We start from the raw sequence: 23102 nt of genomic DNA, 5'->3' as shown, positions 1-23102 counted from the left end.
TCCCGCTCCCCCTGATGAAGGAGGGAGCGGGTCACCCGAAACAGGGCAGCTGGGCGGTTATCTGCCGACGCAATGAGGGAGGAGGCGTAGCAACGCCTCGCTTCCCTCAGTGCCACTAGGTAGGTTTAAATTAAATTAAAGCATGTAAAAATCATGTTTACTTTTATTGTTTTATCTTGGCTATCGGTCATTAATGAAAACCAATTTCGCTAGAGAAAGAGGGTGAAAACTTCATGATACAGAAATGGTTTCTACGGAAAACATCTGGAGCAAGCAAGCATCATTTCACCAGTGAACTCTGATGCTTAAGTGCTGGTGAATCAGGTCATAGAGAATAATATACTAAGGGAGAAGAAGACAGCTTTATGTAATGGCATTTATCTATTTCCATAACCTCTGGTTTTCTGCTCCAGTGCACTCCATGCCATCAGTTCAAAGAGGAAGACATATCAACTGGCCAAACAAAAATGATTTCATTCATAAATACCAATGGCACATTTATGAAATCATTTATTTTTTAAAAAAAACATACAAGTATATTATTTATCCTTATTTCTTGCAAGGGTACAGGAAGATATTTACATCCGAGGACAGTCTACTGCCATGCAGCGCATCTGAGGTATCCTGCTTGGTCCAAACACCAAGGTGGAGAAATGGATGCAAACTGGAAAGGGGGAGCAAACGTTAGAAGGCAGCTCTGTGCCCGGCGGGTGTATTAAAAGAGAAACAATTGGTCACAATATATTAAAATCCCGAAGGATCCAGAGCTCGGGTTATGTGAATGGTTGGAGACGGCTACAGTTTCCAGGAGGGGTCCGCATCAACTTGGATGCGAGGGGCCCTAGTAACCGTTCGCTGGAGAGGGAAGTCCCCCGGTCTTTTGACTGGCTGCGATCTGTCCCTCCTTTCGCCTCGCCCACAGGAGCTCTCTTTCCAGACGGAGGGAGGGAGGGAGGGGAACGCCGACCGGTTTTAATCTCCCGGGGAGGATTCCGCAGCTCTCCTAATCCTCCTCCAACCGTCCTCCTCCCGCCGCTCACGAGCACTTCAGCGGAGTCCCCACGGCTGACTTCCCCTCCCTCGTTTTCCCCGCCCCGTCGCTAGCTGGAGGGGGCGGGCTGGGGCTGGGGCTGGGGCTGGGGCCGGGGCTGAGGCGGAGCTGGGCGGTTGGCCAAGGTGGCTCCAGGCGGGGCCGGGCTAGCCCGTGGCGTTTGTTTCCCCTGGCAAGAAGCGCGGCTTCCAGACCCGCTGAGCTTTGTGTGCGCGCAAGCGGGAGTGACTCGGCGACAAGGCGTGAGCTCAAAGCGGGCTGCGAGTGAGGGGAAGGCGGCGGCAACAACACTATGAGCGGGGTTGGGGCGGCGGCCAGCGTCGCTGCCGCTTCTCTTCTGGCCGGGAAAAGCGAGAAATTGGATGAGGCTCAAGCGCTGGCCCGCAGCTGCGCTGGAAGACCCGACTTTCAGCCTTGCGATGGGTTGTCGCTGTGCGCCACACACAGTCACGGCCGCTGCTTCCGTCTGCACTGGTGCTGCCATCTGGGCTGGTGCCATTGTGAGTAGCGAGGGCGAGGGCGAGGGGGCTGGGATGGGCGCGGCGGATGGGACGGCAGAAAGCAAACCAGGAGGAGGAAGGGTTCGGCGGGTCCCTGCAAGCTGCTGCCTTCCAGATGTTCCGCGCTGTTGCAGGGATCCCCCTGGCCGAAGGCTGCAGATCCGTGGCGAGACGGGAGGGCGGGCGGGCGGAGATGTGTGGCGCCTTGGGAAAAGGGAGAGATGGGCTAATCACACCGGGGACAGAGAAGACTCGGTAGTCTAGTCCTGAGAGGGAAAACCTAAACCTTTGGTGGGTTTCGGAGTGTGGCTTTTACTCTAGAAGGAACCGCTTGGAGGAGAAACTGGGATCTTGCCGGATTTCTTTTCCTCTCGTCTCGGTGCCCTGGTGCCCGAAGCGGAGATTTGACGAGGGATCGATAGTGACAGATAGCACAGTGGCATCCGGAGCCTAGATGGATTCCTGTGTTCTCCCGGGAAAGAGAAATCTCCCGAGTGCTTTTGACTAGGACAAGCTAAGGAAAGAGTGGGCTGGATCTGCGGTGTGTTGAGGGTGGGTGGATGGGTGGGTAGGTAGGTAGGTAAAATGTCTAAGTGTAACTGGGAGGGCTCAGCGCCGATCGCGCCAATCAGCTGAGCGGCGAGATCGGCTGAGTGCTGCGGGCATCCCGGGGCCCCGATCGCCGCGCATCACCGTAGCTGGGAGAACGCACCCGCTACATAAGGAATACATTCCTCCTCTTCACCATTTACCTTTTCGCTAGATCTTGATTGGGGAGGCAATGAAAGGGAGCAAACCACTTAGCTAAGCCACCCGTAGCCATCAGAAGCAGCTTAACTCTTTTTTTGTTTTTTACTATACTATAACTGCTGAAGTCATAGATTCCTGTAGTAGACAACAAGTAGAGTCATCCTTCAGTACTATGGAGAGTAAAAACCTCTTGGATTTTCTCATTCAATCTTTTCTTTATTTAGAGAAGGTGTTTGGCCCTCCTGATGTAGCTCCAATCAGTATTAGTCAATGTTGAGGGGTGATGGGAATTGTAACTCTCCATTTGGAGGCTGCTGCTCTCTAAACCTTGCGCCAACTGTTGTAGTTTGCATAGGTAAAGATAAATTACAGTATGGAAAGCTTGTGGTTGGATTATAATAAAAAGACCATTCACATGTCTTCTGTGGCTGCATATGTAATTTGATATATAGCTTGAAGAATTAGCCTGAGATTGTAATGGAATGGTTTTATGCCTAATACTGTTTAATTTTTAAGTTACTGTTTTCACTGATTCCCTTAGTTTGGATGTATTACTCTTAGAGAAAGAATGTTGTTGGCTCATCTTTTCTTTGAGTCTAGATTAGATTTTCTAATTGACTGATAGCTCCTTAATGGTTCATGATCATCTAGAGTAAAAGATGGGAAGGGGGGAAGGGTTGTTATAAAACATATAACTTACTTCCCACTTTTATCTGCAGGGGAAATGGCAATAAGCAGAAGTAATGTTATCAGTCTGGAACTAGTTGCAAACCAAATGTCAGCAGCTTGCTGAAGTCACTTCATTATCCAAAGCCAGAAAACTGGAAGTCAGAGCAAGGAGATTGTTGCAGCAGATAAATAGCACTTTATGTTTTCTCTGTAAGGATGCCATTGTTCTCATTCAAAACTCCAAGAGTTTTCTCCCCATTCACAGGGACAGCATCATCTGCTAGACTCAAGTTCTAGGCCTTGGGCAAATTATAATAATGTGCAAATTATTTTGTTTTCTGTTTTTTAAAGTATTTTTTATTTATAAATTAGGAGTTATTTTGTCTCCATCTGAAAGCTGCCTATCTCAAAAGAAAGTATAAAAATGTCAGTTAACTGCATCTGTACACATCTGAATTTCTACTTGTTTTGGTCTTTTTGTCTTTTCATCAGTTTTTCTTTTCTAATAGTGCATCAATATGCTAGCAACTAGCAATAAAACATACAATTCTTCTGAGATAAAGGGTAAGGGCAGGATGAAATTTGTCATCTTCCCTATGTCTTGATTGCAGAAGTATCCTACTGATTTCAATTCTTGAATTATATGTAATCTTTCCTTCTGGTACCATGTTCAGCATTAAACTATGTCTGAGCAGAACAGTTTTCTTCAAAAAATGAATTATGTAATCCATATTACATGTGTTCATTGATTGCTCAAGATAATGTTTTTATTTGCAGGCTATCAAGCAATCAAGCCTATCTGAATTTATTGCTTTAATGCTTCTAATCAAATGGCTGAGTTTATTTTCTCCACTTTCAAGCACCATAGTCACAGCAGGATGGGGTACATCTTCTAAAATCCAAATTGTGTTCCTATAAGTCATATATATAGTATAAGACAAGACTGTGTGAAAGCATTCAATACAAGGGATCCCATATATGACTGAGCTTAGAATTTCTGCACAGCCTCCTGCATCTACTCACTAAAAACATTGCAGGTTTTCTTTTACCATATATATCCCAAGTGGAAATCATAACAAAAATTATGTCAGATTTGGCTTTTGCTTTTGGTAGTATTATGCACCAATGAGGCCAACTGATTATGTGCCATTAAGTTAGTGTTGATTCTTATAATCTCTAGTGGTTCCAGATTAATTCCCTCTCATTTCTTGGTAGAGCTAGAAAATAGGCCTGCCCCAAACTTAGTACAATTACCAGGAATTGTAAAGACTTTGAACTAAATGAAGCAATAATTTTATTCAAATCTGAACTGGAACATCTTCTCTTATTTGTGGGAGAGACTCCATGTTTCTGTATTAATTCACTTATTTTTGTAAAGACAGAAGTGGAGTCTTGAGAGATGTTTTGCCAGTGAAGAGGCAAAAACAAGGTGTAGAATGATAGGTCATGTTTTGCTTCTCTCCCTGGGGAAGGAACAGGACTTAAGCACAGCTGCAGACATAGGACAAAAACAGCAAGGAATGTGAATGACTCCTTACAGGGTTATACAAAGGCAACACTTTCTAGGAACTTCAGTTTAAAATGGTAGATAATAATAATTTTCAATTAAAGATCTTGGGTTTGGTTCTTTCGGTTTTTTTTTTCCATTTTATATGTGAATTCTCAGGAGATTAAAATGTTCAGAAATCTAAGGAAGACTTTGAAGTAGCACAAAGTTTTCCTTAGATTTCTGATTCTTTTTTTTAACCTCTTGAGAGAAACAGATGCAAATAGTTATAAAATCTTCTCATGAATTTAGCACATAAACATAGTCCCCTCAGGAATATTGCATACTTAAATATATTTTTAGTCAAGAAATTATTTGCAATTTCCAGATGTGGGTAATAGATAATCTGAATACATGTATATATTTATTCAATTACAATTAATTGTTTCTGCTTGTAGTTAATTGGACATCTGTTTCAAGGTATAGCAAAAGAATATTTTTACTTTTTTTTTTTTGGACAAAGCTATGCCTATTTTTGCAATTTTAATATAAACTGCCTTTAGGACTCCATAAATTGTTTTCAGGTCTTTTTTTAGAAAATTGCATGCTAGCGTCACACTATATGGCCTCAGCATGCCTACAGCCTGGCAGTATAATCTGTCTGTACCCATAGTATGCTGTGCAGAGAGATATTAGTTACCAACTAAGAGTTGATTTGGGACCAATTTCATAACATATTATTTTAAGTGATCTCTCAATTTTAATTTTAATTTATTATAATTAGAAATGTAACTGAAGCCAAACTAGAATTAGAACTTTTTAATATTTGAATAAATCATAGAACAGAAGTTGATGGTTGGACTTAAACTGCAAGACAGATGGAAATAAAGCTTTCATCTCATTTTGCTAATTAATCTCCCAGGTATTAATAACAGTAGTTTATAAACATGAAGATGCTATACTGTAATCCTACTACTTGCATGCAGCATTTCTGACACAGTAATGTTTTCTGATTTTTTGGTATGGAACATTTCTTATAAGGAAATCCTATGCTGTAAATTATTTAAAACACTTTTTGGTTGTCCAACTTGTAAAACACAATTCTGAATGGCTCACGACAATAATAAAAACCAAATACAATAAAACAAGCAGAACCTGAGGCACCTGATCCACAGTCTCTAATCCGTGAAACAATACAGGTAGTTAATCTAAAAGCCCAAATTTACTACTCAGTTGTAGCAGAGTAGGGAATATGTAGCTCTCTAGATGCCAATAAAATGCATTTCTCAGCATTCTTAATCTTGAAGGGCTGCTGGGGGCTACTGATTATAAAAGTTTGGAAGACCAGTGGTTCCAATTCCTGGATTATGAGGTTTATGTTAGGAATACACTTTAGGATATTTCTGATTTATTTTTGGTTCCCAGAATCTGAGATAACCAATAATTGTTGCGTATTTTAGAATGGCCCAACATATTTGTGTGTTTGTATTTATTTATTTTGCCCTGAAATACTACAATTCACTGGATGTAATGGGTTTCCCATAATGAATGTACTCTTTTGCAGAGGGCACTTCAACACTTTTTGATTTTGTTATTTTGTACCACATATATTTTCTATCTCTCAGAGAGTCTTTTTCAGGAAAATATTATCCAAATGTGTCAGATTATACTTTCTGTGCATTTTTCAATGATATTTTCCTTAAAGAAGTTTGGAACCATATTATAGCAAGTTAGGAAAGATTGCCTTAGAAATATGTTGTGCTCCATTCTGTTTCTAGTATCTACTCAGTTCTGTTATAGTATTTAGGCTATTAGAAATACCTATATAAGGTAATTTTTGAAATATTAATAATCACTTGACTATCCTGAAACACATTTTTGCCCATGTATGACACTTTTTCAATTCACACTAATAAAGTTCTTATTTGAGTGTATCTTAGAAAGAACATAATTTGTATGACAGTTTTTTAAAAGAGCAAATAATTATTTCAGCTACCAGAAATCTTTTTCTGCTGAGAGTTTCCAAGCAGTGTAAGGTGTTTCTAACTGATAGATTCTTAATTTATATATGTTATTAAAATTTGATTTGATATGTTAAATTGATATCCCACCCTTCTTCTTGAAGAGCATAGCATACCCTCCTCTACTTTCCCCCCCACAACAACCACTCTGTGAGATAGACTAAATTAAGAGAGAGTGGCTAGTTCAAAGACAAACAATCACTAAAACACACTAGTTCTCATAGAAGTATATTTTTGATTGAGACAATGAAAAAATTAATTAATTCCATTGAGATGTCAGTTCTGCAATACTAAATATTTTTGGCAATAGTTTGATATAATTTCAGAAGGTAATTCATAGCAACGTTTCCATCCAATAATTTACTAATAATTTGACTAATAATAATATTGTAAATCTACTAAGCTATTACACAATATTGATGAGCAGATTCTTGACATATGAACATAACAGGAATTATAAATTGGAAGCAAGTTGAATGTGGAAACTCTTAAGAGTTAATCAGAATTTAACTGATCAGGCGAATATCTTTTTCACAGCTCACACCTGTTTATGCTATTCTGTACTTCCATTTACATTTATGGTGAAGGAAAAGGAAGTGGGGTTGTACAAATGGCAAGTATGAACAGATGTGGAACAAAATCAAGGATTAAAATCAAACCTCCATTTCATTTTTCCATAGAGGATTAATTTTGCATAATGCATTGATTTTTACTTTAGAGTTTGATAATAGGTTTTTTTTTCTCCAAGTAAAAACCGAGTTTTTTTGTAAATGAAACACAGTGGAATGCAAAAAATGATACATTTCCTGTACTAACTTTTTCAAATATTATCTTTTATCAATCCACTGCTAAAAAGCAAACTTTTAACATATTCAACTTTATGAAACTCAAGAGATTTCATTTTAGACATGATATTAATTGTAAAGCAAATTCAATTGTACAATCATTTAGATACCTGTTAATTTCTTAAGGCATTCTCTCTCTCTCTCTCATCTATCCCTGCATACATACATGCACATGCATGCACATACACACACCCATACACATATACACACAGAGAGACACAAACACATTAATATATTTATAAGTTTTGGGAGTGTAAATCATGTTTTCATAATAATCATGCCAAGGTTTCCATTGTAGAACCTACTTTGCAAAGATATTTAACAACTGTGAATTCAGAAAGCCTTTTTCACATGTATAAAATTATTTGCGTTCAGGAAATCTTTTGAAAGACTATCTGGTCTATTTCAAGAATGAATGCATCTTAAGACTTGCAGGGACCACTCTCACCACACATCAGCTCATTATTCACTTGAAGGTATTCACTGCTGCTACCAGATTGAAGTCCTTGTATTAAAAAAATGCAGTAATTCTTCATCAGTGTAGAATATAATGGCTCAATGGTATTTTCCTTCTACTAGTTAATGAGCCTTAGTATTAGAAAATGGCATATTAATTATTTTTTTCACTCTAATATATTACTTGAAAACATTTTTTTTTTTATTTTGATACACTGAAAAAATTACATTCAGATAAACACTTTTGAAATAGATTTAAAATATTTTCTTATTAAATTATCCCTTTTTGTGATTATGTTGAACAGATTAAGGTCATGGTAAACCCTGTTAACATTTAGCAGAATCAGTCATGACATGGAACTACTAATGTGATTAGAGAAAATAAAACAACAAGAATATGAATTAACATGTCTTTATTTTTTACTTCAGTATCTCACATGTGATCATCTAACTTTTTAGTTTGGATTTAGTTTTATGTGTGTGTTCCTGAGTAAGTAAAGATGACTTTAAGAATTCTTAAGATTCTTCACATATTGATGATTTCTCAAATGTAGACAAATGTATAAGTTCTTATTTTATTAGTTATGGGAATATTAAAACACTTAACCTTTACTCCAAAGATGTCACTATCAAATGATGCAAAATAAAAAGGTTGTAATACCTATCAATCCTTCTGGTAATACTAACTGGCGATTGTAACAGTACATTAGATTAGATGGATTTTTTTGGTTGAATAAACAAGGAAATTCTTTTCACACTTATATTGCACTTAGGAAGCTTCCTGTCCCACTTTTTTATAAATGTTGCATTTTTGTTATTCAGATTCATTGCTCTAGAAACCATAATGGGGAATAAGAAATCACACACCCTGCTATTTTATTCATATGTGTTTGAAGATTCCTCAAAGACATTATGTGCATAATGTAATGTATGGATAGTTAAAAGGTAAGATATATTGGAATATATTAATTAGAGTAGGTATATATTTATACCTTAGATTGACTTTTTTTTAAATTTGCATTTATATCCCGCCCTTCTCCGAAGACTCAGGGCGGCTTGCACTATGTCAAGCAATATGTCAAGCAAAGACTTTGATTGAGAGCCAATCTTATTAAAAATAATTACTTCAAAAGACTACAAGTAGTTTCAGTATACTGATAACTGGCCCTGTGCTGTTGTGGCACCTCATCCAACATGCCCATGTAGACATGAAATTGATGTACCCTGACAAAGCAGGTCTCAGTGGATTTTATTCTGAAAAGAAATGTTAAAGATTGCACTGTAAATTGAATAATTATACTAATCTTCATAGATTCATATAGCAATCCTGCTGTATTCAATTGGACTTCTCTCTTAATAACTAGGGTAACAGGTTACATCTATTATAATATCCATATAATTAAAATATTGTTAAAGAAAAGATTTGCTTTTGTTCTGTATATGATATATGCATATGAGAGCAAACAAGCATCAATTTAGAAGAGATATTTTACACTTTGAAGGGTGTTTTTATGGGCCCTTATTAATTATGTTTGGGGTGAAATCAGTTCCCTCAGTATTGCACACATGAAAATGAAGTATTAGAGACTTTTTGAATGCATATGTGGAAGAGAATAACTTTTGGTGTAATTTTAAGAATCCTGCCCTAACCATAACACACAAACTATGAATCTCTAACACCCCACCAAGCCATATGTGTGATGCAGAAAATTTTCCATTTGCTACGATATGTATAGGTAATCAGTGCATGTACCTGTAGTAATACAGTTTGCCACTAGTAACATTTTCTAAGAAGAAAGGGCTAGAGTGAGGGTGATACAAAATGGACAGGGCTCTATAATATAAAGAGAGCCAATCTATACTGGTTTCATCTATATTTCGGGTGTCTCTTTAAAAAAACTGTGTTAAATCAAGCTAAGTCCATTTTATAATTTTTTTTCTGCTTCAAAATGACAAGAAACTATGCCATTAATTTTTAGCTGTTTTGTTTATAGGGTATTATGGTACTGTAAAAATGTCACCGGAGGCTATATAGAGCTTTAGGGCCTCAAAAATTAGTTGATAACTGCAAACATTTCAAGAAGTAGAATTGCCGAAGAAAGTGATTATAGAAATAACTCATTGTGCTTTTCTCCCTTGCTGGGATAACCAATAGAAGCTTATAGGAAGTTCAGGTATTCAGGAATTCATGGATCTCAGAAGATAGCAGGCAGCTAACTTTGTTAAATGCAGGAAATCCAATAGCATTAAAAGTTTACCATAATTTTTAATGGGAAACTGGAATTTATCAACCTGCTGTGAAGCTTCAGTTAATTAGCTCAGCCACATATCACATATATTTATGGTGGCTCCTTCTAAGGAAACTAGGACTCTTGTGAACACTTGAATCCTTAAAACATCTCACTATTCAGAGATGGAGTCTGTGTGCAAAACAATACAATTTCTTGTTTTCCACAGTCTCAGAAGCCCCCTCCCCTTTCCTCCCTGTCTGCGATCTATCTTGAATCCAAAAAGTAAAGTGTTTCCTTTGGAACCATAAAATCATCCACTGTTTTCCAGCTCAGGAATGCATACTTTAGTGTTCAAAAGTGTTATCTGTGATATTATGGAAGTTGCTCTGGGCAGAAACAGTAATTCTCATTTTCTCTGGTAGGTTACTTTGGGTTATTTCCTAACTTTTTCCTGGTGGGTCTAGAGGCAATTCAATATTGAATTGCTACTTCCAGGCGAAAAACAAAACATCTGTTTATGGAGAAGGAAGCTGTGTTCATATTTTCACTGCAGGGCTGGGGTGGGAGGAGAAGACTGTTCTACAGGAACCCATAATCTAATTGATCCTTTTAAACATCATAAAATCTTAGAGTTTTCACTTATGAAAAATATTCAGTTCTTTTTATGTCAAATTATAAAAGGCTTGTGGAAGGCAGGATGTGTTTCAGGGAAAAGATCGCTTTTAGAAAAAAGCATACTCCTCCAAATTGCATTTATTTTCCAATTACTTGTAAATATTTGCCCATCTTTAAATAATCATATATTAGTAATTAACTGCTGCTTATCTATCTAGTTATTGGAGGGATTTATAAACAAACCCAGATTTTCACACGCTGCAGCCATATGTCTGCTATTCTTAGAATTACTTTTGAATCAGTATGTTCTCAGTGTCATCTTCCACTGTCTGAACAGAAAACATACCCTTAGTTTCTACTAAGTTCTACAATATCAGAATGAGCATGCATTTATACTGGGTCATTATCAAAATGTATTTTACTAGATGCCCTCGGTCATCAGAATATCTCACTGGCAACAAGAGAGAGGGTCTTCTTGATGATAAATCCCTGCATTTAATGTCCTTCTATTTTCCAATGATACTTGCCTGGCAGCCACTTCATTATCCTGCCACCGGACAAGAATATTTTTATTCTGTTTTTCTAGTTCCCTGCACTGAGCTACATTTTTGGTTTTATATATATTACAGTTTTTAACTTCTGTTTTTCCATATCACATGTTTATCACATGTACCCTAAAAGCAGTGGTGAAATCCATTTCTTTTTACTACCGGTTCTGTGGGCGTGGCTTGGTGGGCATAGTTTGGCTTGGTGGGTATGGCTTGGTGGATGTGGCAGGGGAAGGATACTGCAAATTTCCATTCCCACCCCACTCCAGGCGAAGGATACTGCAAAATTTTCACTCCCACCCCACTCTGGGGCCAGCCAGAGGTTTGATTTGTCAGTTCTCTGAACTACTCAAAACTTCCACTACCGGTTCTCTGAACTGCTCAAAATTTCCACTACCGGTTCTCCGAACCGCTCAAAATTTTTACTACCAGTTCTCCAGAACCTGTCAGAACCTGCTGGATTTCACCCCTGCCTAAAAGCAAAGGCATTTGGGTAGTATTTGCAATTGTAAACAAAAAGAAGGAACTGTGATAGTGTAGCATACTCTTTCACCAATCTGAAATAAAATGTGGTGCCATCAGTTGAATGGTAAAGAGATGCAATTGTCATCTTTCTCTTTTAATGAAAGAATAAATATAATTGCCATGTGGACAATCTGTATCAGTGTTTTTCAAACTTGGCAACTTTTAAGATATGTAGACTTCAGTGCCCAGAATTCCCCAGTCAGCATGCTATTATTTGTGGCAGGCTAGGTGATTGTACAGGTGCTTTATTTTTATTTTATTTATTTGTCGAGTATATATTAAATAATATATGTAAGTATAAGCATGAATTGAATACATAAGATGAATACAATTAAAAGGAACATTAGGACAGGAATGGTAGGCATGCTGGTGCTCTTATGCATGCCCCTTACAGACCTCTTAGGAATGGGGTGAGGTCAACAGTAGCCAGTCCAAGGTTAAAATTTTTGGGGTTTTGGGATGAAACCAGAGTCAGGTAGTGCATTCCAGGCATGAAAACTCTGTTGCTGAAGTCATATTTTCTGCAATCGAGTTTGGTGTGGTTTACCTTAAATTTGTATCTATTGTGTGCTCGTGTATTGTTGTGGTTGAAGCTGAAATAGTCATTGACAGGTAGGACATTGTAGCAGATAATTTTATGAGCTATGCTTAGGTCATACTGAAGGCGGTGTAGTTCTAAATTTTCTAAGCCCAAAATTTCAAGTCTGGTGGCGTAAGGTATTTTGTTGTGAGCAGAAGAGTGGAGGACTCTTCTTGTGAAATATTTCTGGACACGTTCAATTGTATTAATGTCCGATATGCAGTGCGAGTTCCAGACAGATGAGCTGTATTCGAAAATTGGTCTAGCAAATGTTTTGTATGCTCTGGTTAGTAGTGTAATATTACTGGAGAAGAAGCTACACAAGATTAGGTTTACAACCCTTAATGCCTTTTTGGTGATGTTGTTACAGTGGGCTTTGGCACTTAGATCATTTGATATGAGCCTCCACAAAGATTTTTATTACGCAAATACTCTTCCTTTTTCACAAAATTTAGCAGTAGTTCAGGCAAAGTTGTTTTCCATCTGTAACCATCCCAGTTTCCCCCCTGCCTGTCCATCAGTTTTCTTTTCAGAAAATCCATTAAAAGGAGAATAATAAAATACTTACACCATTCTTTTTATTGATAGGAGCTTCCCTACTGAAAATAAAAAAGTAAGATTTATGTTTTCTTCCAGTGCAAAATGAGGGTTATTTAAAATAATTATAAAATTGGAGCCTTCTACTGAAATACTGTGGGGTAAAATAATTTCAGTGCTATTCCGACCAAGTATGCTATTGTGCCCTGTCAGCAGGAAATTGTGCCTGTGTTATGGATACAGCTGAATGAAAAAAGGGATGTGGAAGAAAAGGAAGTGAAAGAAATTAAAGATAAAAGCAGAATGACAACAGGAAGAGAAACTATGACTCTTGTATGAAAACGTGTTAGAAGATTACTCAAAAGAATGAATGGAAATGGATACAAGGAAAGATTATATGAAAGCTGTTTAGAAAGAATGAAAAAATGTTAAAAGTTGGCACAGGAAAAAAAAGAGCTGGTGGAATAATGAAGTGAAGGAGGCTGTAGATGAAAAAAATGCATGAGGAAGAATGGCTGCTGTGAAATTTAAATTTAAGAGGGAATACATTGTGTATTCTGTACAGAGAGATAGTTGCAAAGAGTAGAGAGACTAGTAGTGGTGTTCCAGTAGTTCAGGCACTAGGCAAGAAATCAAGAAAATATGAGTTCTAATCCCTCCTTAAGCATGGAGGTCAACAAGGTGACTTTGGGCCAGTTGTTCTGTCTCAGTCCATGAGAGAGTCAGGCTCAGTGGCACTTGGTTGATCCAGGAAAAGAAAAAAGCAGACTCTGCACTTGTGGCAAAATGTGAGGAAGAAAAAGAAAGGATAGCTAAAAAGAACACACAGTAGTCCAAGAGAACAAGGTCTGTTAAAACTGAACAATGCATATAAAATAAAGTACAGCATTTTTGATGAAAATTTAAAAAAAACTGTATTGAAAGTGGATGAAAGAACTGAATACTTCAGCAGAAGGACTAGAATTAAAATAAAAAAAATATTATAAAACTGAAGTGAGGATATGTTGCTGGGAGTATGTTAGACATGGAAACAGGATTGAAAAAGAGTAGAACTTTAAAAAATGGGGCAAATGGGTTAATATATCCAAGAATTTTTTTTTGAAAAGGAAGCCATACACAATTAATTGCAAGACTACAAACATAGCTGTTATAATTGAAGAAAAGTTGACATATGGATGTGGTTTGCTTATAGCTGTGTATCTTGTTTAATATGTGTGTCAAGACTATTTATATTTGATGATTGAGGAATGTGATTACTGCTCTCCTATACAGAGAGAGATTGGGGAGGGGAGCATGAGTGAATATAAAAACCTCAGGAACAGGAGGTTCAATTTATTTAGTTTGTCTAGGAAGATGTTGAGCAGAATTATTATTTTGTCCAATTTTTATATAGAGGTATGTTATTTCTTGTTAGGAGAAACCAAAAAAGTAAACCCAATAAGAATATGTTATTATGCAGTGTGTGTTAAATCAAATCATATAAAATAAAAAATAAATGGATGATTTCTGAATGTGGACTGAATATATAAAAGTGAGGGACCCATGCAAAATAAATGCACTGCGTTCATTTAATTATTTAGATAGAATGGATGACAAACCCTAAAACAAATTAAAACAAATTAAAAACAAATAAAAAAACAAATTAAAACAAATTAAAACAAATTAAAACAAAGACCAAATGGTTTCAGAGGAAGAGGAATACAATGAAACTTATAGTGGGATGAAGTTGATAACATACTCAAAGAGAAGTGAGGAAATTTAAATAGTAAAAGGCAAATAATGAACTAATGTTTGGACATGATGGAAAAAGGGGTGCTTTGTAAGGATAGGAAGGTATAGAGAAGTGTTGACACAATTTTGCTGAAATGAATAAATTGACTTCTTTTGAGTGGGGAAAAGCCATTATTTATATTTATTGGTGACTGATAGCCACTTATGGACTTTCTGCATAAAATGAGAAAAATGATTTTGGGATTTAGGGTTTTGATGATTAGGACAGATTATAGAAAGAATAGTACATGTTTGATGTAACCTTATAGAGAGAGTTCTAAGTATATTTGTACTTATTATTGCTATCAAAACCACTTCTTGATATCTTTTTTTTTCTTTTCTACCTTTTTTTCTTTCCTTGCACTTTTTGCTTTCTCTTTCTCCTTACTTTATATTGCTTGTTTCAGTCTTTATCTTTTTATTTAAACATGTTAATATAAATTACATTGTGGTGGTTGTGTAAATTACATTTAGTCATTTTTTTTCTGTTCTTTTATTGTATCACCCTTTATTATTATTTTTATTTATACTTTTTATACTTTTCTTTGCTTTACATAATGTTGCTTGCACTGGCATTACTTCCTTCCAGGTATTGACGTTATTTTTATTAGAACATAAAATAAGAAGGGCTACATACATAAGCAGAGCAGAAGTATGTAATTCCATTGAAAAGAAACAAAAGTCAGCAATATCTCTACCTACTTCTGCCTCTGCCCAATTTATCATGCTTGCTTCCAGATTCTGGAAGTTATCACTCCTACTCTACATTTATTTTTCACATTTCTGCCCCAACTTCAATCCAGAGATTCTCAGCTGCTTACACAGATTGTAAAACCCAAGTAAACCTTCATGGTATAAAAATAACCATAGAAAGAATAAAACGATACTGTCAAAACATAAAGCTACAAACAATACAAATAGAAAGTAAAGATGGCATGATCAAATCAGAAGACCAGCTCTGACTTTTAAAGCTTCTGAAACATCAGTGAGGGGGCTATTCTGTTCCTTAGGGTCAACGTGCCATGGAAAAGCAGCACTTTTCATTGCAATCGCTCAGAATGATGGAACCCCAAAATAATGGAATAATGACAGTGTCCCCACTTTGCTTTAATTGTTCAGACAGTATTGGTTGAAGGAGGTGATACTGCAGATATCCAGGCACGGGGTATTAAAGGAATTTATAAGTTAAAACCAGTACTTTAAATTGTACCTGGAAACCAATTAGCAACCAATGCAGGATCTGCAAAATCATGTGGGACCATCCATTTTGGACCAATTGTAATTTCTAACTACTTTTTAAGGATAGAGCCAACTGTAACATATAACAGTAGCTCAGCTAGGTAATAATAAGAGCACGAGTTATTATTGGTAAACACTTCTACCTCAGGTAGGGTTGCAACTGATGCACCACCAAAATGGGCATAATTCCCTCTGGCCACAGTTTCTACCTGCAGGGGCTAGGAGACCAGAAGGAGCTCCAAGTTATGAACCTGCTCCCTGATAGGTATTACTTGCCAGTCAAGGAACAACTCTGGTGATGACAGAGAACCCTGAAGTATCAACAGCGAAATAATCTTTCCCAGCTATTCTGTTTTATTATGGTTCATTGCACAGTCAGACAGATAGGAGCAGGGATAGGCAGATTTTGTTTGATGGTATTAAAGGTATGTTCAGGATGTAAGCTGTTCTGAGTAAAGCTGCCTTTTGCAACTGATAGTGATTTTGTCAATTGATGATGGTATTAAGTGGTGTTCCTGATGTTTTGGGACTACACCTGAGTTGCCTGTTACTATTGGTATTATTTTTGCTTTCTTTTGCCACAGCCATCCTATTTGCACGTTTTTGTATTCTATGATTTTCTCCAGTTCTTTCTCTTTTATTCTGCTGACTCCAGATCCTCCCAGAATGTAAGCTGTTCCAAGTAAAGCTGCCTTTTGCAATTGATTGATGGTTCTTTTTTATATCAATATCCTTTTCCTTGATCCTGCTTTTATATGGCATAGTCAATGCAATCCTATTTTCTTCTTACTTGGCTTAATTATCAGAATACTAGTGGCTTTCACGGCTTTAAAATCTCTTGATTTCCTGTCTTAAAATGTCTTGTTAACAACTGCAGCCACAACAGCCCCTGGTGGCACAAAGGAAAAAAATAACACTCTGACAAAAGGCTTAGTTGTATAATAGTTTGTATACAATTAAAGAATTTCAAGATGGGGGCGGAAGGGAGAATCTTCTATTTTACAGGATATTTATTTTCTGTGATTGAGAGGAAACAAATGATAAGTATATGGAAAAAAAGGGGCTGCCAGCCAGATGCCTTCAGGAGGCCTATAAGCTAAGCATATTCTTGTTTTAGACTTTCAGCATCTGGCATTCAATAGCATTTTTTTTCATGATCTAGTTAATTTCTACAAAATAAAATTTGGTTCTAATAAATCTTTTCATATCTTTTGCAGGTAAATATGTTTATCAGCCTATGACTCCAGTAGAACAGCTTCCAAGTACTGAAATACCTGTTCGGCCTCGAGGAACCATAAACACTATTCAGATTGCTGTCTCTCTCACAGAACACTTTTTGAAGTTTGCACCTGTCTTCCAAGCACCATTACCACCAGACTCCCCACGGTTTTGCACAATTTCAGACCTCTTTATTGACAATTACCGTGTGAAATGCATCAATGGGAAGATGTGTTATGTGCAGAGGCAACCTCCTGCTCTCTCCTATAAGATGAAGCCCCAGGAGGTCCCCACACGCAATGCCTTAATTTTGAGAGAGAATAACACACCAAAAATAGATCATTGCTCATCCCCTTCCAGTTCTGAGGATTCTGGGATCAATGCTGTTGGGGCTCATTACGTAGAGTCATGTGATGAAGACACAGAAGAAGGAGCAGAGCTAAGTTCAGAAGAGGATTATAGTCCAGACAGTAGCTGGGAGCCAGATGAGTGTCCCCTTCTATCACCCTCACAGTGTGAACTAGAAGTAATTGAAACCATAGAAACCACAGTGTGAAATTTTGAGCTGGGAGCTAGCTAGGCATATTAAAACAACACTGGTTTTCTAACATTTATACTGGCATTTTTGACAGGTCCTTTTTTGCAGTGTACTTGATATCTCTCAAGGAACACAGTGACAATATTTAGCCAACTGTGAATTAATTCCTTGATACTCATTCTATCAATGAATTTCCAGGAACCTTGCTGTATAGCTCAAAAGATACCAGAATTGACATCCTTAGTTACAGACTAACCATCATCATCATGAAGATCAGCTAAATTGCAATGGTCTTGTAAGCAAGTGATTTTCAGACTGTGGTCCCTAGTTACTTTAGCACCAAACCTGGATCCCAACATGATGTAAACACACACTTTTCCCCAAGAAGGACATTTGTCTGTTTACAGGCATTCTGTTATTATCAATCAGTCCAATTTTATTATGGTCATAGACTGCGTAACTGTTACTATATTATGTATGGTATTATGTATGGTAGTCTAGGGATTAAGAGTATCAGTGGCTTACACCACTTCCTACAATCTTTTCAGGTAACCTGTGGTATATACATACCACTGATTAAGAACCCTCTTTGAAAGTCATTATCTACTCTGAAATAAGCAATTGGTTGGGGATTTCTCATTTGGAATAAGGATTTAGCCTTTTGTGCATTTGCTGAATATCAATAGGAGGTTAGCCATACCTTTGATGAGCAGAGCTAAATCCGTAAGCAAACATTCTTTATCTACATGTATTATTTTATGTAGGAGACAAAAAGCCATGGCTCTCCCCACTAGCTCAGATGTTAGGTACATCTTTCTAAATGACCTGAATACACTAACTTCTTTTGCCAGCTACAGAGTAACTCAGGAGATTGCCAGCATAAGCACAATACTCAGCTAATATAACTGAAACTGTTTCTACAATAAGAACATGTCAGAGAGGCTTGAATTAAAATCCTTCAAAGGATACATTATTACACTGCCAACTGACCGTTATATATCATTTCACTGATATATAATCTGATGCTAAATATTTAAATTACTGTCTGTATTAAAACAGAGAACAAGCTGGATTTTATCATAGAAACAAAGCATAAATGAGAGAGCTACTCATCTGAAATAGGTATACAGTGATTGCAATTTCAATGTATATTCTCATGATGAAAATTAGGATTATTTTTTAGATCAGCCAAATATAGCTTGGTATTTACCCATCGTAAAACAACAAAACAAAACAGGAAAGGAAAAGGGGGGAAAAAGATTAAGCCTTCAGCAAAGGGCAGCCATAAACTTGTGATGTTTAGGAAAATCAGGAAAACTAATCAGGAGATATAACACGAACAGTATCTGTTTTAAAGAGATTAACACAAGAGTTTTTTGCTATGGATACATTCAATCAATGCACTTCCAAACTGAAGGACAATTGTAAATGATATATGAACTGACTTAAGAAAGTATTTCAGTATAGAACTAGGGCAATAGAATTTAATAGTTCCATTTATTAATCTGTACATTTGGTGACTTGGGATTTACATTTAGTACTGGCTCTATTATGTTTAAATTATCCACTTGTGCACAGTAGGTTTGAGTGTAGCTAGATGAAAAGAAGGTGTCATGATAGTTTTAGCCTCTGACATGCAGTATTTTGATTTAAAGAAACAATCTGAAAAAAAAGCAGCCAATTATTTTCTTCTAGCTTTGCTTAATCATTGTTTATGTTATTCAGTATAAAACAGTGAAAAGTGTATAGTGGAAAGAGATCTTTATACCCCTGATGTATTTGTGCCTCCATTTTAAGTTTACACAATATGGTTATCCTGTCAGAAGAAGTGCCCTGCTAATTAGTTTAAGGATTATGGCCCTTTGAGCTGTAAATGTGCATTTCCCCCAATATTTTAAAATAAGAATTTCAAATACACTTAAATAGTCACGTACCAGTGGATGAAAATGTTTTACCTCCTAACCTTTTTGCATTCACCCTTGTTGGTACATAACTGAATTTTTTTTCTTGTAACACTAGGGCATCTATTAATAAATATAGCCCTGTTTTATAATGGTTTAATTAACTCACTTTCCATTAAGTTTAGCTAAGAATGGTAACATATAAATATGTACAGTTGTAACTCTCAGTATTAGATTATCTTATGCTGTGTTGTTGAATGCTGCTCTTTATATACAATCTTGACACATAACTAATAACTAATTTTTATACATACACTCAGACATAGGCACTTTTAGAAAATATTTAGATTGCTGTGTATTATGAATGACTATAAAATTAATATGTACTTTAAAATATACAAATATTACCTTAAGAAGTAAAACAAACTATTTATTCTGATAAGTGATACTAAAATGCATTTCTTGCCCCCATTTCCCAAAAGAGAAAGAAGCAGCACAGCTTTAGCTATCAGAAGAAGTAAAATCCTTTCTTAGTAGTTCTGAAAAATTACAGCATTCTTCTAATTTTTAAAGAAAACACTGCTTCACTATAAAAGTGTGATCTTGGGATTCTTAAAGATTTTCTCAGGTGATATTAAGAATTCTTATGGATTTTATAGAAGAAACTGCATAAAATACGATTATATACTCAAAATTATTTGGAACTGGAGATTTAAAATACAGCTTGTCTGGCTTTGTGACTGACTATCTCATGGGTTTTTTGTGTTTTTTTTAAAAAAAGAAGAACTGGGAATTTTGGGAATCCCAGAGAGGATACAGAGGAATTGGAAATTATATTTGAGAGCAGAAACAGGGCAAGTTTTGAGAGAACCCTTTAGTTTTGTTTATTACCCTGAAGAATTGTGATATTGCTAGTTTTTTGCAGGGCAGAAGGCACAACAATCTAAGCAGGCTAAGATTAGATGAATGTATTCTGAATTGAGAAATGGGAGCTGAAGAAAATCAGCACAGACTTACCTACATGAGGCATTCTTGATTAGACTATTAATGAGCAATAGCTGCATACAATATTAATCTCTTAAAATCACTCTGTTTCAAAATCTTAAGCACAACAGTCAAAGTTGTCTTGTTCCGGGCTTCTCTGGAGATTTCCTCAGTGGAAGCCATGCAGGATTTGGTTGGCTGATTCAGCACGTAAATACCGTGTCTCAAACTACTCTCAAGAGCACATCATTGTTTCATGTAAACTTCTCACAAAATAATAAATGTGAAGATTGTTTTTGCACAACCATAGAGTAAAGTGGATTTCTTTTCCACAGTTTTGTGGCACTACAAATGTTCATGTCTTAATGTGAAATGGTGTGTTTGATGTTATCTTTCATCGTATGTGAATGTACATGGACACGTAAAGTAAGTTGAATTGGACGTAGCATAGCAACCATCACTTGAGAAACACGGGTTGCGTAACAGGTCCAGTTACCACTCTGTTTCATTAATACCACATTCTATAAAGTCATTCTATAAACTTTTTGAAAGGAAAAAAAATTCATTTGTAATTATCTGAGTTCTCATGCAGGAAACTCTAGAACTACTTTGCCTTTCCTCTAATATCTACCCAGACATTTTGTACTTCTGCCAATTATTATTTACTTCCAACATAGATGAACAAAAATGGACAAAGATTTCTGTTCTCTCTGCAGACTTAGTGTCTAGATAATAAATTTAAAAATCAAGTACAAAAACCATATATATTTGAGCAGAATCATCTAGAAGGTTTTAACGACAGTTTTAGGAACATTTATATGTTCTAGCAATATTTGTCAGAACTTTCATCAGCTTTATATATAGTATAGCAATTCAGAACGATAATGTACATGGGATATGATAGATTATCTATCTGACCTTGCAATTGGATGAATAAAATAATGGCATAAAGTTGATTTTACTTGAAGCTTCTTATAATCATAAATAGATAGCACTGCAAACTTCACTTTTCCTATATAATCAAAATTCACTTCCATGGTCTAAACAAGACCTAACTGCTTTAAGAAAGGTTAAATATTTCTTTGCTACAATCCCAAAGGATAGCAGTTGTAAAGTAATATCCTGTAAACCGATATTTATTTTTATAAAATCTTTCAATGTTCAACTTTTATAGAAGTTTCAATATATCGGACGTTTTAATTTACTTGCCAAATATGGAAAGTCACTAATCGAAAACCGTAATTAATAAAGACCCTGAGAAGCTTGAGAGTGGAACCTTTTCTTTCCACTATTCACATTATTTAAAGTGAAACAAGACAGAGGAGTTCCTTCACTGAATCTTCATTTTAAATAAAGATTAATATTAATATTTGCCTTGAAATATATTCCTGTTTTTTATTCACCAAAGAGAATTTGTATACGGCCCAACTCTAATCAAATCTGGGCACTCTGGAGATGTAAAGCTGAATGAATCTCTCTTTCATTAATGCTTTGCAAGAATTAGATTTTTTTAGGGATATTAAACAAAGGCCTTACCCTATTTAAAAAACTATTTTAGAGAATAGCAAGACAAAATGTAAGAAACTGCTTGGTCTACAAACATTAAATGGCAACACAATTTCTGAATCAGATCTTCGACGTAGAACTCAGATGATTCTTCGTATAAAATCAAAATTATTATGGTGTTTCATTATGATGTAGAATAGTATACACTAATACATAGCATAGAACTGAAACTGCAAATGGCCTCAAAGCTTATTGCATGGAAGATCAGCGTGAATTGTAGATGGAGAGAGATCCTCATCCCATTGTGAGAGGTACATATAAAATAAAAGGAACTAGTAATATATTAATATATTCGCAACTATTTTCTACTGTTGGATCTCAAACTTTTGTTTAATATAAACGTTGTGTAGAAGCTTCTTGGGAAGCCTAAAGACAGAACATGAGCATATTAATTCTCACTGTTATTTCTCACCAACTTAAATATTAGAAATATACTGTTTCTGATCTCAGACAACATATGCCCATCAAGTAGCACTGATAACTCTATTCTGTTAATTATTATGACTAATCATCTACTTTAATAGCCATCATCATATCTCGTGGCAGCAAATTCCATAATTAAACTATATGATTAAGGGTTTCCTTTTGTGTCTTCTGAATATTTTATCATTCTACTCATTAAGACTATTTAGTGGAAAAGGGGGAAAAATCTTTTTCAAACTATACATTATTTATCAAAACTCCAGCATTCATTTCTTTCATCTGAAGAACTGCTCACACTCCTGGTTGATTTTTTTTAGAATTTTTCTAGCTTCGATTATGCTTTGTAAAATACAGCAAGCAGAATTTTTTAATTAATATTTTGTGTTTGGCATATCATACTTTTTCTTTTATTGGTTGATAACTCTAGTATTATGTTCTATTCTTTTTGGTTTCTGATTGTAAATAAAATAAAAACAATGTTCAAAACATGGATATGACAGGTTTTTTTCATTAAAATAGCAACTAATGAAAATTTTGACCATTTATTTATTCATCTGAAAATGAAAAAGTAACAGGTTTTAAGTGTCTTCAGATACTTTTCTTTCTTTTATATAAGCTAAATATGTAAAATAAAGCAGTCGCCTTTCTT

The 23102-nt window shown here is 36.0% G+C and overlaps 2 protein-coding genes across 2 annotated transcripts in view; one reads left to right on the top strand and one right to left on the bottom strand.

The window, feature by feature from the left end:
• The first annotated feature begins 1175 nt into the window (after positions 1 to 1175).
• Positions 1176 to 22942, top strand: C6H3orf70 (chromosome 6 C3orf70 homolog). Its single transcript, XM_058187351.1, has 2 exons — positions 1176 to 1551; positions 17041 to 22942. The coding sequence occupies exons 1-2, from the start codon at positions 1344 to 1346 to the stop codon at positions 17595 to 17597; spliced, it is 765 nt and encodes a 254-aa protein (XP_058043334.1). The 5' UTR covers positions 1176 to 1343; the 3' UTR covers positions 17598 to 22942.
• Positions 5301 to 23102, bottom strand: part of VPS8 (VPS8 subunit of CORVET complex) — a 139822-nt gene continuing 122020 nt past the window's right edge. Inside the window, exon 47 of the transcript XR_009155627.1 lies at positions 5301 to 16712. The gene's annotated coding sequence lies outside the window, so the exon portion shown is untranslated. The remainder of the gene's footprint in view (positions 16713 to 23102) is intronic.

The sequence above is a fragment of the Ahaetulla prasina genome, chromosome 6, assembly GCF_028640845.1.
Source record: "Ahaetulla prasina isolate Xishuangbanna chromosome 6, ASM2864084v1, whole genome shotgun sequence".
Lineage (NCBI taxonomy): Eukaryota > Metazoa > Chordata > Lepidosauria > Squamata > Colubridae > Ahaetulla > Ahaetulla prasina.
Note: the sequence above shows the minus strand (reverse complement) of the source record. Positions and strands in the feature narration are given on the sequence as shown.